Raw genomic sequence first — 17,322 nt, 5'->3', positions numbered from 1 at the left:
ACACTGAGATACACTCATTTAATTGCCCTTGTGTTAACTATTTTGTCTTCACTTTAAACTTCTTTATCCTGTAACTTTGATCATGCAAAATTACCGCACTCAATAACACTTCTGTAGATGTACACAATACAAGTAGCACTCACACACACACAGCATCTGTACCAAACTTGTTCACACTTGTATTTTTATTGTACAAGTTTTTATTCTTGTAAACAAAATTCACAAATTTGTCTTCAGCGTAAAAGGTAGATAAAAACAAGCTAAATGAACCCAAACCGGTTTTGTTTTTTGATCAATTAAATGTATTACAATCAAGAAAGGCAGACCACGAGACAGCAATATAGCAAAGACAGTTACATCACTCACTTTACCTCTATCCATTGTCGCTAGTGCTTTCCAAGGGGCGTTTTGATTTTGTCAGATATGTCGAAATCACACAGGCCAATGTGTGTGTGTGCTGAATAACACAAATAAAGGGTTGTATAGTCTAGACAATTGGATTTAGGTCATGTTCCTAGTAAAGAAATTGTACTTTGTGAAATACCACAATACTCACGACACACAAAACATGCATTCATCAAATATGAAACTGAAAGAACTAATACACACAGATTTGCAGAGTATACAGTATATAGTTCTGATTAATCATCTTCTGACTATTATTATCATCATCATCATCATCATCATCATACAAGGTATGATACTTTTAGACCATGAAGTGATGATGTCACTGCCATTGCTAAGAGACATGATGCTAACCTGTAGTCTCGATACCTTTAAATGCAGACATTTTTCCACTTCCTTTCACTTCTGTATGCAGTAGTATGAACTACTGACCAGCTTATAAGAGAACCCAAACGTTCACAAAGGCATGTGTGCGCATGCTTTAGGACACCCCCATATAAAACCAGATAGCACAGCACACTGAGAGATGCTGTAAAAGAGCATGTAAACATATTTCACGCAGAAATGCACAACGTTAACAGTCCTGCAAGTTAAAATCAATTCCTTTACTCTTCCATTGCAGACCAAGCTTCCTCAGCTTTCATGTAGTACTGATTAGCCAGTCTGCCCTTCATCGCCTCCATGGCGGCATCAGCTGCTTCAGTGAAGAGCTCGCCTATGGAGAAAGGACAGGTCGTTTGGGTGCGTCAAACCTCAGTAGGTTCATCTTTAAATGATCATTTAAAAAAAAAAAAATTTAATTGTTGATTATAATCTCCTTAACTGTAAAATATTATTTATATATGAAAGTACTGATTCAATTAATTGCAGGTGAAAAAAATACCTCAAGAGCTCTTTTATATTTAATGCATGAACTAGAACAAAAAATATCATATTTGACCATGTACAATATTGTCACATTTATCTAGGATTTCCTTTATTAAGATTACAATAAACAACAAAAAATTATTAAACCTATTCCGAGACATTTTTACTTATATTAAGATTGACATTTTCTATCTATCTATTGGCAGATACTGTTGCTTCTTTCTTAAGCATCTAATAAATGCTTAAGAGGAGCAAAATTATCTGCCATTAGAACAAGACTAGTTCGATCCTGAAATTAGTTTAAAATATATATATTATAAATAATAATAAAAAAATATATAAATATATAAAAACCAAAAATATTTGGTTTATGGAAATGATATGCAAGATATTTTCCCTTGCTAAGATGTCAGTTTTTGCAGTGTAAGCTTTTATGAGTACAAACATCAAGTGATCTTTGACAGTGGCCTTTCTTCACTAAAATGGTATGAACAATGAAAATTATAAATGGAAGAAAAAAGATCTGATTTTTCAGTTTGAAAATACAGACCAGAGGCGCAAACAAGAAAACCTTAGCAGGTGGTGCATGTTGATGCATGAGATGGCAATTTTCCCCAAAGATATTCACCAAACAACGGTACAAAAAGCTCTGCAAAAGTCTGGTGTGGCCACAAATGAATAATAAGTAGCTCCTCCGTTTTTGTTACCAACCAAAGAGACGATAGTCTCGCATTCTTGTTGTCTACTGGCTCTGCTCACAAGACTGAGGCCTGGGAATTCACAGGTCAAAGTGCACTTAAATAACGTGGACAGGAATTTAAAGTAACCGCAAATGCGCTTTTCATGTCCCACATCCTTTCCCCTTCAGTGACCGGGCATTTCCGCCGGATTCTTTTTTTTCCACCCCCCGTTTTTGTGTTTTCAGGGTGCATGAGCTTCATGCTTTCACGGATGTGCTGACATTTCTTGTTCATTTGGAATTCAGTGGAAATTACCGTCAGAAATTACAATCCATTTGGGCCCTGAAGAAGCGAAACGGTCGGACAGCATTATGCTGCCTCCACCGTGCTTACAGTCAGGTTTGTGTTTTGATATGCAGTGTTATAATTTCTCCAAACATAACGCTGAGCACACTGACCACAGTGTGTAGTGCTGTGCAACACCCAGGTGGCCTGGATGGTCAGCCGTGATTTACTTCATGGTACCCTAACCCTGACTTAGTGAACATGCCTGCAGAAGCTTACTTATCAAGCCAGACAGGGTTTAATCTAACTTTCCTTTGTAAGTTGGTGATGAGATCTCACCAAGAGACATCTTGAATGTTTAACGTGAAAAGTACTCCATGCATGTTAAATAAACTTTTTTTCCCACATGTAAATATTTACTTCTACATAAATGAACAGAAAAACAAACCGATGTAAGGATGTTGTTTCTGTATCTAGAAAACAGAGATGTCACACCATACATCTCGAAGATCCTTGCACAAAAACACTGTGCATCTGAATATATTTCTGTCCACTGGACTGTCAATTTTATCACAGAGGTTCTCAACCTTTTGTAACTACAGCTCCACCATCATGTGACATGCCCCCCCATTGGAGGAGACCAGGTATAATGATTATCTATTCTATAATATATAATATACCTAATCTATAATCTGTTTTTGATAGATAGCTAGATTTATTTTGCACTTTTTTAAATGACTTTTCATTTTAAAAATGACTTTTATAAAACTATATAACGGACAGGTCTGGAACATGAATGACGAAAAACGTTTCTGAACACTGTGACTGCTTTGAACAAGAGACCTAGGTTGTAATAATGTGGACTATTTTACATGTTGCATTACATTCGTCTTACGGTCTAAAAACATTCGCATATGAAGGATGTAAATTGGGACGAAGGGCGCGTCTCGTTATCCGTGACGTTGTTAAATCTCCGGCTCTCGGCCGCTCACTGAACAGAGCAGACGCAGAGAGAGGTGAGAGTGCAGCGGGAAAGCAAGACCTCGCGCTTGCAGGACAGTACTGGCGATATTTGGAAAGTTACTAAGGTTTGTCCAAAAAAAAAAAAAAAAAAAAAAAATATTCGCTAGATGCTTCTTCTTTTTTTTTTTTTTTGCCAAAAAAAAACAAAAAAACAAGCTGCTAAAGGGGTCTGAAAAGTGGTTAAGTTGGCAGCACTGGTCTGCACTGACAGCTAGATAAAAGACAGGATAAGCTCCGCCTCTCCCCAGCAAAAAGAAAACACAGAGGGAGAGGGAACGCGGGGTTTTTCATTTATACACATTCTATTTGAAAAGCAATAAAATACACCGAGTACTCAAATGATGCCCCTTTATGATCTCTCTGCCCCCCCTGGTTGAGACCCATTGTTTTAATAGAAATTGCTTTTAAGACAGTGAAAGAACACTAAGTCTAAACATCCATCCATTAAGACAGAACAGAATTAAATAATAACAAACCTTAGCTGTTTGTTAAATTGCATTTCCACACATACCCGCTCTCTGAGGATTTGCAGCAAGGCCGAAACTTCCCTCTTGGTACATCTCGGCTAGACGAGCTAGGAGGAGATAGCGTGGTTCGTCCTGCATGCCGTCAAACTCTCCTCCCTCATCATAATCGGTCATGTTTAGTGCACTCTCATACCACTGCACCGCTTCCTCCCAGTCCTGAGTCCTGCACAACGTAGATACAATGAAAGGTAAATCGTCCGCTATTTACAGCTTAAGCCATTCCCTACTTCTTCATTAAACGTGTGGTGGTCTGGGAAAACCTGTCCGATGGCGGTGTGGCTAAACGCATCAAGGCAGAATATAATTCTTCTTCTAACACGAGACTGATTTGATCTTTGGGTGTAGTTAATGTTAGAAATATTAAAATAGACATTATTATTTTGTACCTATTAGGCGGGAGGTTGACTCCTGTATCAAATGCTCTGGCGACTAAAATCATACTGGGTCTGTCTCCAGCCTCAGCAGCCTGAAGTAACAGATGGAAGCCTTTCTTTCTGTTCTCTTCATTGTCCTGTTTTCCCAGTCCAGTGACGCATACAGAAAGTTATTTAATTTAGAAAGCAAGTTCATTTAGTTAAGAGCTTTAGAGGAATAATAAAATCCGAATGAAACAGCAAACGTACCTGCAGTTCAATCTCAGGTAGAACGTGATGTGGCAGCTGCAGATATAACTGACCAAGTGCTACAACAGCCTCCAATTCGCCGCACATAGCAGCCCTCTGTAGGTGATACACAGCAGAATCTTGGTCCCATGGGGCATCTTTTTCACAGAACCGACCTGCTTCGTGGTATCGGACCATGGCTAGATGTACCTGACGGTGTGGAAGCAGACTTTAACATCCACTGTAGCTCCAACATGGATTTCCCAACTCGTACGCTATTAACATACATGGTATACAAATAAAAATCTTGTGATAACCCAAGTAATTATCTCACAAGCCTACACGCAACTAAATAAAAATAGTGTAGAAATGCAGCTATAACTATCAGACTACCTATTTTCTTATTTTCACCAGATAACAAAGCTGTTAAAAAATACAAATAAATAAATAAAAACCCTAACATGCCCACATACATATTGATCGATCTAGTACGGCTGAAAATAACCACTTCAGAGGCACTTATGTCCCGGGTAGGTAGCACACTTCATTTCCCATCAGACTAAGAGAAAACAGTGGGATAAACACACAAGTTTATGAATAAACAATGTAACTCTCTAGAGAGAGAGACGGAGAGAGAGGGTTTGATTTGGGAGATTTGGCATCTTATGTTAAACTCTCTGTGAAAACCCTCGTATTCGATTCTGCACTGATATTTGACAAATGCAGTAGTTAAATCTAGTTTTTTGCAGGTTAGGATTCCTACCCAAGGTTAGGAGATTTTTTTTTCCTTTGTAGAGTTTGAGAGAGTGATGCATGCTTTTCTTTCATCTCAACACGACTACTGCAACTCATTTTATATAATTAATATATATGTAGATAGATAGATAGATAGATAAGCCAATCTTACATTAATACTTCACAAAGTGTTCAAAATTCAGCTGCTAGACTTTTGACTCGTACCCATAAATATGAACACATTAGCCGTCATATTCTCTTTGAACTGGCTGACGGTCCGATACAGAATCGATTTTAAATGGGGATTTAAAATTTGCTCAGGTGGTAGAGCGGGGTGTCCACTAATCGTAGGGTTGGCGGTTCGATTCCCGGCCCACGTGACTCCACATGCCGAAGTGTCCTTGGGCAAGACACTGAACCCCTTGCTCCTCATGACAAGTTAGCTCTGGTACCATTGGTGTGTGTGTGTGTGTGTGTGTGTGTGTGAGAGAGAGAGAATGGGTGAATGAGAAACAGTGAAAAGCGCTTTGTAGAACCGCTAAGGTTCCAAAAAGCGCTATATAAGTGCAGACTATTTACCATTTGAGTGCAAATACATCTGTTAGATGTCTAAGGTCATCTCAGAGATTACTGATGGTTCCTAGGTCTAGACTGAGGTCGAAGGGCGACCGAGTTGTGAAATAGTTTACCGATATCCATTAGAGAAACTGACAGAATCAGAATTGAAATCAAAGTCCAAGCTTACAATTGCTCTTAGAGTCTGAAGGTGTAAATTTGTGCTTTGATGCATCTCTTTCTCTTGCATTGCGGTTTGTACAGCAGAGCTGTATTGATGTATTTTTGTGATGTTCCTTTTATTATGGTTGTACAGCACACTGGTCACCCACTGTTGTTTTCATTGTGTTCTATAAATAAATTGATTGATTGATATATAGTGGATGAAAAGGTACTCTACCTTGCCCAGGATGGATTTGCCGATTTTCCTTTCAAGAAACTGCGAATTCAGCCTCTCCACCTCTACTGCCACACACGACGGCCTGTGAACGTGAGCACGGGACGAATGGAAGAAACTCCATTTTTCCTCGGTCAGCTGATGGGTAGAACAAACACATATATAAAAGAACAACGATGGAATAAAGAATAAAAGAAGAGTGCAGAGTTTGGACAGCTTGTGCAATATTTCTGCATTGTTGAAAAGGCAAAAACCATCAACCTCAGTTACTAGACAAATAAACAAACAAAAAAAAACAACACACCACCACCACCACCACCACCACCACACCAGCACGTCAGATTGGGAGAAAATAAGCATAACCTTTTTTTGCTCCAAGGATTGTTTTTAATAAGAGTGAGATCTGGCAGTTTAGATCAAGAGGAGGATTAATGGAAAAAAAATCATATCTAAAAATGCTCATTTTGACTATGCTTGCAGAACTACTTCTATATTAACCGTATATGTTTATTTCCCCAAGAGTACTAGCGCTGAGATTATCCAGTCTTTGTAACTAAGATGAGGTTGTTTCCTTTTCAGTTCAAGTTTCAGCCAACTCATCACAACAGGTACGAACCGATTTGCAATTCCAAGTGGCAGACCTTTTAAGAAGATATTTAGTGTGACCCGGAGATGGAATGATCAGTTCGCCGTTTTACGGGAATGCATGCTGATTTCAAACAGACACGGAAGACGAGAACGTGAACATGATTACATTTAGAGAAATGAAGGGAGTGGTGATACACTAGCAAGTCTCTTAATTCTAAAGGCACACGAGGGCCTCTTTTCAATAAGCAGCAAATTTACATGCAGCACAGCAAGATCAAAAATCTTCAAATGTCAAGGACATTTAAACTAAAAACATGGCTATGCTTCTGTCTTTGGGAACTGAATGCTCATGAATTATTCATTTATTAAAAACATCATCTAGCAGCATGCATTGGAGTACCAAGACGCAAGGGAAGACCCGAGGCCAATCTGTCTTATTGGTTCACAAACAATACTGATGTTCAAACCAGACGGCAAGCCTAAACGTGGTGCATGCAGGAAATCACCGTCTGAGATTCAGGGAGGTTTAAAGTAACGGAGAGCTTGCTGGCGTTACCCACCAGTTTATGCTGAGAAAGGTGAGAGGAAGGGGAGAGTGATCAACATTGGAGAGTATTGTAAATGCAGGTTGTGGAAAGATGGAGAAAGTGTGAGGTGAGGAACACATAAAGGAGTGTGTTATGTGATTATTTGATTAGGACTCGAGTGGGGAACTGAATTAGGTGGTATTTACCCGACGGACACTGTCTTCATCCGATTCAGAGTAATGTCTGTTGTACAAAGGTCGAACCTGCATGGTGACATATAAAACCCACTATCATAGATGTGAAGAATCCAAAATGGTATCTTTCATTACTAGAGGTGTTTAATACACTTAACCCTCTACTGCAAGATTTATTACATTCACATTAAAAAAAAGTTTTGTTTTTTTTTACTTGAATTAGTTCAAGTAATAAAAATATATTACAAAAATTTTTTGGAGAAGAATAGTTGGTAAATTGTTGCCGTATGGCAACAACGTGCAATGGTGGTCAAAAATATATGAGATTACAATTCCAATTACTGCATTTTCCAGACTATAGGTTGCAGAGGAGTGTTTTGTTTTTTTTACACCACCTAGTAAGCATGTAAATTTATATCTTCTAGAAAGGAATTACAGTAGTGGATTTACTCTCTCAAAATACATTAGATCCATACATGCTTTGGGTGAAGTATCTTTTTACTTCTTTCTCTTGAAACAAAAAATGAAAGAAAAAAAAAAAAAGTGCAATTGCAAGATGTTTTTCTTACTTTGAATGTGAAAAAACATAATATTTGAGAAGCCTCGTGTCTTTTTTACTATGTAGGCCCATTTCAATTCATGAATGCACATCCACAGATCCACTATCGCATGTTGTTGCCATATGGCAACAATTACATTTTACAATTTGACAGAAGACTCAAAATATATAAACTTGTTTAAAGGACAAAAAAATAAATAAATGTTAACAGATAGTGTTTACATTTTTTTTTTCCCCATTTAAGTAGTTTTGCCTAAATATTGAACAAGTTATCCAATTTTGAGGGCCCTCAAAATTAAAGATTCCTCTTTTTTTTTTGTAGTTTTGTATTGACGCCTATCAAAAAAAATGGAGATAAATTAATTATTGCCATATGGCAACACCATACAGTAAAGGGATAAATATTATTACAAATTAACAATGCCTATTAAATTAAACAAAATCACATCTTCGTGAGCTTTCTTTTATTTAGAATGTTAAGTAAATATTGCTTGTATGATGCTGCACAGGTGGAAAACTAAAGAAAAAGAAGTACCCTCATGTCATGGTGTTCTCCGGGGTCTCCTTCGCTGCGTTTTTCACTTGGGTAACCGCTGTCTCCTCCACTCTCTGAGTCCTGGGAATGAAATATGATTTCAGGTCTTATGACTCTACTACACTAATTTGCTTGTTTAAAAAGAAACCTTTTTTTTATTATTATTTAAAACCCTAACCTTTCGATTCCAGTTGTTTCTGTCCACATCATCTGTTTCATGCATGCCTGACCAACCTGCAAAGACCAAAACCACCTTTACGGTTTCAATGGTAATAACAGTTTAATCCAGTATTAGGGAACTTTCTAAACAGTGATAGTGAAACCTTGATATACTTAACAATAAAACAATGCAAGATTAAATGTGTAGAACGAGAAGCACAGACTAATCACACATCCTTTCGTCGGAGACTTTACCCAAAGGGGAGCGGCTTGCGAAGGCGCCCAGGCTCAGGGGTGAACAGGGAACGGAGTCTGCGTCGCTCATGTTCTCGTCAGCAGAAGAAGTCTCCGAGAGACGAGAGAGGAGAAGGGGTCCACGGCTGAGAGACGTAGTCCGCACCCTGGGAGAGCCACAGTGCTCCTCGGATCCACGGAGTACGGTCTTGGCTGACTGCTAACCCGTTAAGAAAACAACACAGCCCGTGAATTTTCATCAAAAGTGAATGAATGAACGAAAATTCAGGTGTCTGTTTCAAAACACGGCTAAAAAAATTTTTTAAGTAGGTTAGCTAAAGCTAGGTGTTTAAAATCCAGGCAATTCCTTCACAGTTCACTCCAAAGCCACACCCCTGAAATACATGCCAAGATTCATTTTCCTGAACACTAGTGCAAGATGGTGCGTTTAGTTTTTTTGGAATGGACAGACAAGTACTGTACTGGACAAGTACATGTTGTGACTGGTTTTAGTCCACGGTCTTGTTTTTCTTTCTCCTGGCTATCTTTAGATGGTTTATCTGTTGAAATTGTTATTAATGATTAAGCTCTCTTAAAGGCTGGACCCTAACAGATGGCACGAACGGTATGCGATAAACTAACCAGAAGCTTGTTGGTGTAGTCCAGCTGAGCGCTTTCTGCAGGAGCCAGGTCAAAAGGTGTGAGGCCCATACTCTTACAGATCTTGTTACACAGATGAGAGTGGAAGAACAGGGCCATGCCCCGTACGCCTTAAAGACAGATACATTGTCATGCTGAGAAAGAGAACATCAGAAACAAGTCCTCGTATACTCCTTTCTGTCAGAAGTGAACCAGATATTAAAGTGCAATTATTATGGTTTTTCAGATATTACCTTTCATGTAGTGTGTTATAGAGCTGATAGTGAGCCATTGACTCCCAAAAGAAGGAACCGATTCTGAATAGCCGTTCGTAATTCCAGACTTACTTCCTGTACTAACCTACGTAGGTTTGTAACAAAAACCCTGCCTCTGGTCTTCATCGGCTGCTCGCAAACAGACGGAGCTGAAACTCGTTATTGTAGTGGGCGTTTCCTTTTCGACACACACTGACAGCGGTAGACCAATCACAACAGATTGGGAAATCTGACCAATCAGAGCAGAGTATGCTCTCTGAAAGGAGGAGTTTAGAATGAATCCTTTAGAACGGATCATTGAACGAGTCGTTTGTGACATTGAGGGGAAAAAAGGTAACACTGCAGTTTAAATTATGAGCACGTTAAAGTGTTTTTTGACCGCGGATGCGTGTAAATCTATCGTATGAGACCTTTAAAACAAAATTAGGCACGTTGCAAAACCATAATAGGTGCACTTTAACTCTTTGTTGTAGACTCCAGATAGACCATCCACGAGTGTTTGTACTGAAGAGAAAGACATAGATAATTACCCAAATTTCCATCACCAAAGTCAGTGCCCTTCTCTGTGTGGATCTGAGGGTCTGTGTAGAGGTCTCCAACACCCTGAATGTCCACAACTATCAGCTGGTGCCCTGAGCGCTCAAACGTAAAGTGACTGAAAGCCTAAGACCACAGAATTGTTGCGTGAACACCGGCTCGTGAGACGTGTGAATTACAGATCACTTTCGGTGGCAGCTATATTTTGTGCGTGATAGGACATTATACCTGAGGTGTAAGACGTATGTTGTCGTCCCTCACAAAGCCAGAGTTCGAGTTGTACTTGATGTACTGGCCTTCGATGTAATGCTCCAGGTGGAAAAGCGGTTTCCCTGGGCGTGAAGATATTTCCACAACACACATCTGCATAATGTCAACCTATAACGTGAAGACACAAACACACCAGCTTGCTTTCTGAAGGGGGGGGGGGTGTTCAACAAGAAACTAGGAGCCTAACAAAACAAAAAACAAAAACATTACCTGCTTTGGTGGCCTGTGGCGATTATACTCCTCACCCCATAATTTGGCCTCCATTTGTAACCGAACATCCTCAAAATAAACATCTCTGTCCACGGTCTCCATGTACCGCTTAGCCACGTAGTTCGATGCTGATTTCCAGTTGAAGCTATGGGAGAAGTTTGACAGCTTTTTTCTGCAAAGCAATGAAACATAGCGTCACACAGTTGCCGATTGAGAACAACAACTGTAAACCACAGTAATAAGGAAGTCACGCTGTGACCGTGTCTATTTACCCGAGATGAAGATTAACCAGTACAAACTAGCCAAAAACTTTACTCAAGACAGTGTGTTATGAAAGGAGTCATGATACTGCAGCTTTTCTGCAGTAGATTCTCTGTAACTGTTTCCACGTCACCCAGAACAGGAAGCCATACCCTAATACAAAACCTCCAAAACGGGAATACTGTGCCCTGATCTGCTATGGAAGGAGTGTATGAACATGCTCAAGAGTAAAACTTCACAATACTTACGTTCGGAAACACTCTCTCATGGCGCCTTTTCCAAAGGGCTGTAAAAGAACAACAGTCAGAAACGACAAGTCAACTAATCTCACTAATGTGAAAAGCACACTTCATGGTTAATCTAACAAGCAACTGTGATAGTACTGTTGTTACCTGGGCAGACATCTTGATGAAGACTTGGTCCTGCACCCATTCACCAGTAATGGCATTGTACCTACAGGGTAACCAGGGCAGACTGTTAGGATGGCTGCTTCCACAGAAAAGTGGCATCTCTTTATCTATTTCGTACAAGACCTAAACTAATTTCAGGGACGAACAGACTGCCCGATTACGGAGAACAGTGCCACGATGGAACCTCAATCTCACAATTTGATGCTGTGAGATTTTTTTTAATCCTCTATCTACTTCCTACATATAACCTTGACATCATAAAAACCTTAAACAAACACGTTGATTCAAATGAAAAAAAAAGTTAAAAGACGCCTGATTAGAAGCGCAGCGCTGGTCTCAATATTTTTGCAGCAGCTGCGCTGAATCAAACTAGAGGCCTCTATGCCTCTTGGTCCCAATCAAGGAGGTGTGGCTCTTCTCTCCTCAGATTTTCTCCTCAAACGTCACAATATGGAAATCACACTGGATTAAAACATTTCTACATTCCATAATATCGAACTGAAAGTCTCTTTCATAAATCGTATAGTTAATCATGTCAAAAAACCTCGTCCTATTTCCTTTTGCTTAGGTAATAATGTGTCCGTCTTTTTTTTTTTCCCCTCTGGCTCCGACTAAATTATATTGACAGACAATATATTGTTAATTATTTGGTTTCAAAAAATCCCTTTAAACTAGGACCTGCTGAGTCTCTTGCAGAAAAACAGAATTCCCACACAGTATGGTGCACTCCACAAAAAACACGACCCTGCCAGCATGTGTCTTTTATTTACACAAGTAAACGTGCACAGCGCTCCTCTTAGGCAGAACACTCTGTACCATGGGGAGCATTCCAAGAGGAGCACAACCCCTACTATCGGCTGTACTTCAGCACTGACACGTTGCCACCAGCTGTATATCAAGACTGGAAGTGAAATATTTTACTGCCATGTTAAATTTAGAACACAAATCAGAACATACAACCAACCACGACCCCTTCTGCTTCCCCATGCCTCCGTCACACACTATTACGATGACAGAACAGCTCATTAAATAATGACAGCATTATTTCACGCGGCGCAACGAACACACCTTTTAGGATTACAGACCTGTATCGAACGCAGGACTCCGTCTCAACATCTTCTAGATGAAACTCAGCCCAGGGGTCCGGCATAGCCCGTGCTTTCTCAATAGCATGTTTCCAAGCAGCCTAGGCACGAAGAAGAAAAACAAAGTTCATTTTTCCTTCCAAACCGCTCTTAAACTAATATGTCCAGATTTCTTTCTTTTTCCTGTGTTGATTTAAAATGGACATGCACGACAATTTATTAGCTAAATGTAGAGAGGAAGAGACAAACACAGGAAGTGAGCGGGGTATGCTACACGATGAAACAGAAACAAAAGTTCATGCAAGGATTATTACGTTCGAATAAACAGTGAAATCGATTCACGTATAGAAGCATCTGCATGTTCATCAACGCTAAAAATACTCCAGAAGCTAGCTCGTACTTTACATCATGATTTTGGCTGACCTACATGGCGACGATCCAAGACGACACGAGTGCACAAATATGAATCATCAACAGTGAAACAAGAGAAACACGACGTGACAGACGGCGCATCATATGACAGGAGTTATGGCATACGTATGAAAAGTAATCTATCAAATAATTGTAACGTTAACATGCTGGATGATTTTGTTCGCTTTTGCTACCTAATTCAACTAACTGCACACATGCCTCGAATACTGCGGCACTGCAGCCTATAATTAGATTTTTCAAAAGGTTACAGTTCAACAGTGTGCATATGTAGTCGTACACGTATGTCCAGATATTTGTGTGTGTAAGAGATAACCATGAGATCTGGACCAACAGTTGAAAGTGGTTTTCCTTTAGGGTTTTATCTGTGAGTGATAATCATGTTTACCAAATTCTTTATGAAGCCATTACTTTTCACAGGGGTTGTTTCCTTGCAGTAAACAGCTGAAACAGCAGGTGATTATAGGGGTGAGAGAGAGAGAGAGAGAGAGAGTGAGAGTGAGAACCTAAATTGCAAAATAAGGGCATGCATACTAGACTATGGGAAGCCGCAGGGAGAAAAAAGATTAATGATGAAAGGAAAAGAGAGGAGCAAGGGAAAGAAAAAAAATTCAATTGTTGAATGCACATACCCGACCTTTCTCAGTTAAAGACCCAAACCTGACAGAATGCACCTCTGGGTCGGTTTCGTTTTTGTTCTGAAGGGGAGGAGGTTGGGGAGCAGATACAGCGCACAGTTAGACATAAACTACTACACATTGCCTATTTTGGACAGCATTAGATATGATTCCTCTTCTGCTTCTTCACGTAACAGAAGCACTCACACGCACTAACCACAACCAAGTGAGCTACAGTAAACACGAGTCCCAACTAGAACAGTGCACCAAGGCAAGGCATGCACTGAATATGTTGTTTAAAAAAAACAAAAACAACTCGAACGTTAGTCTTGAATGACGGCGAAATTACGACAAGATAAAAAAAAAAGCGTCTGTACTTTCGAAGACGTTTCAGGAAGCAGGTCCTGACCAGCCTCTAAGAATATGCTTCAGACAGGGCTCTTTATCTTTCTCTATATATGGCCATTTATGACTTAGTACTACACGCAAGACGGATTTTGCGGAGCTCCGGCATTCTTAAACTTTATTCAGCAACGGATTGTGTAGTGTTCTGCATGATCTAAAAACATTTTTTGTTTAATAATGTTTACGTGTAAACAGACAGGTAAGTCCGTGCAAAGAAATATTCTCACTACGATATAAAAGATTAATTCATGACACATTCACTTGGTTGTTATTATAGGATTTAGACTTAGATCACCAAGAATAGTCCTAAAGATTCCTGATTAATAATAATAATATTTCATTTGTATAGCGATGAGTTAAACAGCCATAAAAACATGTGTTACCTTGAAACTGTAAGAGGTTTGGGGTAATGAATTAGAGAGTTGTTTATGGTGGACGAGGCCACTGAGGTAATCACAGATGCCTTTTGTGGGGCTGATGGGGTCATCGGTGATGGGACAGATGTAGAAGTCATCCTCATCATCATCAACCGAGCTGCCAGGTCCAGAAGACACAGTCCTGCTGACAGAAGGTCTTTTCAGACTGTCCACCTCCTCCATACTGAACATGAGCTCCTCTTCAGCCATGCTGATCTTTAAGTGCTGGGAATAAATAATAAACAGCACGAAATAATAATAAATAAATAGATCACTAAAATAAACAATGACGCTTTGCGATCCAAGAGATCAGTGAGGCAGTTGTGGCTCAGATCACTCTGGTCACTAGTGTTGTGCTAGCACAAGTCAATTATTCACACCAAATAGCAAAAGCTTAGCTTCGTTAGCATGCAGCCCACACTGTGTCAACTTAATTCTACGCAACATAAACAATATGTTTTTTTAGGCTAAAAATCATCACAATATACTTTAGTGTGGTCATTTTCCGGGTTTTGAAATGTTTCATACCCAGCTAGCAGCTAGCCTGCAGATATTAAAACACAATCAAGTAGGAGTGCTAGCTAGCAATGAAATTTTTTTTTTTAAATTAATAAACATCACTTACACACCTTTCCTTAATATTTAAGGCTTACTTAATACTTAAAAAAGAGGCTACTGTCCGGAAGGCATAACATTCACCACGTAGTCTTCTTTTCTGTCCAGTAATTTCCCCAGGTTTGTGCAACCGGAAGTGCAGCGACGTCTTAATTTGGATGTTTTCAGGGGAAAATTCACCTTTCCTATCTCAAGTGGAAATGGAAAACACAGTGTGTCCTACTATCAGCTCTGCCCACTTCAGTCCTGTGCTAGAGTGTGTGACTAACACACACACACACACACACACACACACACACACACACACACACACACACACACACACACACACACGTTGTTCGAGCCAGTGCACTCCTTGTCACTACACAGCCTACGTGGCGCCATCTACAGCCAAATCCACATGCCTTAGTTGTTTACCAAGACATACTACCATTTCATTAACCTCATTTCATTCCCCTGTGTGTGTATAAAAAATGCACACCAGGCTGATTATTTGAACCAAAGATGCAAATCATGCACCAAGATAATCTCTCCATTAAATTAGTACAGGTTAGTTTGGAGATAAATGATATTTAAAGCTACCAGTAGATGTCTCCTTGAGTCTACTAATAAAGACAATCCTTATAGAGTCATGTGTGTACTGAAAACCTCGCCCACAGCGGCATGACTTCCCTGCACGGATGGCACGTACACACACACCCAGAAAATCCCGGCTCTTTTCAGTGAGTCGATTCATTTGACTCACCAATGAGAACCGACTCCTTGTCCTCGCCATTTTCTTTCACTCTGAACCATAAAAGTTTATGTTGCGATACTTTTTTCGTCTAGGGATTGTTCTTCATTTCCGTCCATCCTGGGACGGAAGTTGGTAACACTCCCTGAATGGGTACAGGGTACCATGTAGCCCCACGTTCACACACTCATTCACACTTAGGATACACAGTTAAGCATAGCCATGGCTGAAACTGTTCCGTGAAATCCATCCATCCATCCATTTTTCCGTGCCGCTTATCCTACACAGGGTTGCGAGGGAGCCTGGAGCCTGGAGCCTATACCAGGGAGCTCGGGCACAAGGTGAGAGACACCCTGAATGGGGTGGCAACCCACACTCACACACGAATTCACACTCTATAGGCAATTTGGAAATGCCAATCAGCCTACAAAGCATGTCCTTGGACCGAGGGAGGAAACCAGAGTACCCAGGGGAACATGCAAGCTCCACACACACAGGGAGGATGCATGATCCGAATCCCCTTACCACTAAGCCACCGTGCCTGCTGTTCCATGAAATTGTATTATTTAATTTACTAAATAACATTTTATAATTGCATTTTATAAAAATCTATTTATACTACAGTTAGTTAGGACATTTCATTATGTGTACCTCTCCACTCGTCTGTGTTCGCCATATAAAATTCCACTCCCTAGTTCAAAATTGTTACACAGTGCAGTAATGTTAGCGACATCATCAACAGACATGGCAAACAATACTTTTCAGAAATATACCGTTTGACTTAAAATATGAAAGCTCTTCAGATGAAGATGAAAATTATTGAAGGGATGCCAATTTCCCCAGAAGGCACCTTTAACGGGAATGTACAAATCATTGTGAGCTAGCTAGCCGGATAGACGATGCGCTATAAAGTGAGTGTGGCTTCCTCAGGGTCTATTTTCACTTGAGTAGCAAAAATAAACAGTACGATTGTCCGTATTGTGTCCGAAATGTCACTTACTCGATATTAATTTCTTGTTTACAGAACTGTTGTATTAAAGCAGTATCACACTCTCAAGCATGCTGTTATACTGATATGCTGATCTTGCTTGTGCGATATTGCTTAATTATATGATTGTAACATCAGCAAGATGCTACAAATGATCAATGACAAATACAGTAAGTATCCCTGCAGTGATGTTATTGTGCCTGCTATGTCAGTGCTTCATTCAGAAGGTTCATTTCTGTTATCATAACTGATCGTCTCCACTAATTAAACACATATAGCACATCTTCAATAAGCAGCAGTACAGCAGATCCTCAGTCATTCTGATTCAACAAACTAACGGGTAACATACAGCTCAGATGGTGAAAAGAGGTGTAGATTGAATTATTTTGAGCTTGTTACACTGCAAGGCTCAGTGGTAAAAGGCTCTGATCAGAAAGGTGTGGGTTCAAGCCTCAGTACCATCAAGCTGCCACTGTTGGGCCCTTGAGTAAGTTCCTTAACCCTCTCTGCTCCAGGGATGGTGTATCATGGCTGACTCTGTGCTCTGAATCCAACTTCCC

The 17,322-nt window shown here is 39.9% G+C and overlaps 1 protein-coding gene across 7 annotated transcripts; it reads right to left on the bottom strand.

The window, feature by feature from the left end:
- Window positions 1-154: 154 nt before the first annotated feature.
- On the bottom strand, window positions 155-15,322 carry eef2k (eukaryotic elongation factor 2 kinase). Of its 7 annotated transcripts, none has more exons than XM_053685455.1 (19): window positions 15,056-15,322; window positions 14,394-14,651; window positions 13,621-13,686; window positions 12,560-12,660; window positions 11,457-11,517; window positions 11,313-11,350; window positions 10,804-10,975; window positions 10,552-10,701; window positions 10,317-10,449; window positions 9,515-9,642; window positions 8,894-9,089; window positions 8,658-8,713; window positions 8,480-8,560; window positions 7,398-7,454; window positions 6,080-6,214; window positions 4,411-4,599; window positions 4,174-4,298; window positions 3,772-3,950; window positions 155-1,120 (listed from the first exon to the last, which is right to left on the bottom strand). In XM_053685455.1, exons 2-19 carry the CDS (start codon window positions 14,634-14,636, stop codon window positions 1,011-1,013), a joined length of 2,220 nt encoding a protein of 739 aa, XP_053541430.1. In that variant the 5' UTR covers window positions 14,637-14,651; window positions 15,056-15,322; the 3' UTR covers window positions 155-1,010. The 7 variants fall into 7 exon arrangements, with proteins under 7 accessions (XP_053541430.1, XP_017339106.1, XP_053541428.1 ...); XM_017483617.3 differs by having other exon boundaries at window positions 8,894-9,092; window positions 15,056-15,321; XM_053685453.1 differs by having other exon boundaries at window positions 8,894-9,092; window positions 15,080-15,321.
- Between the last annotated feature and the right edge of the window lie 2,000 nt (window positions 15,323-17,322).

This window comes from Ictalurus punctatus, chromosome 13, assembly GCF_001660625.3.
Source record: "Ictalurus punctatus breed USDA103 chromosome 13, Coco_2.0, whole genome shotgun sequence".
In the NCBI taxonomy this organism is placed as follows: domain Eukaryota; kingdom Metazoa; phylum Chordata; class Actinopteri; order Siluriformes; family Ictaluridae; genus Ictalurus; species Ictalurus punctatus.
The sequence above is the reverse complement of the archived record's forward strand: the minus strand, read 5'-3'. Positions and strand labels throughout refer to the sequence as shown.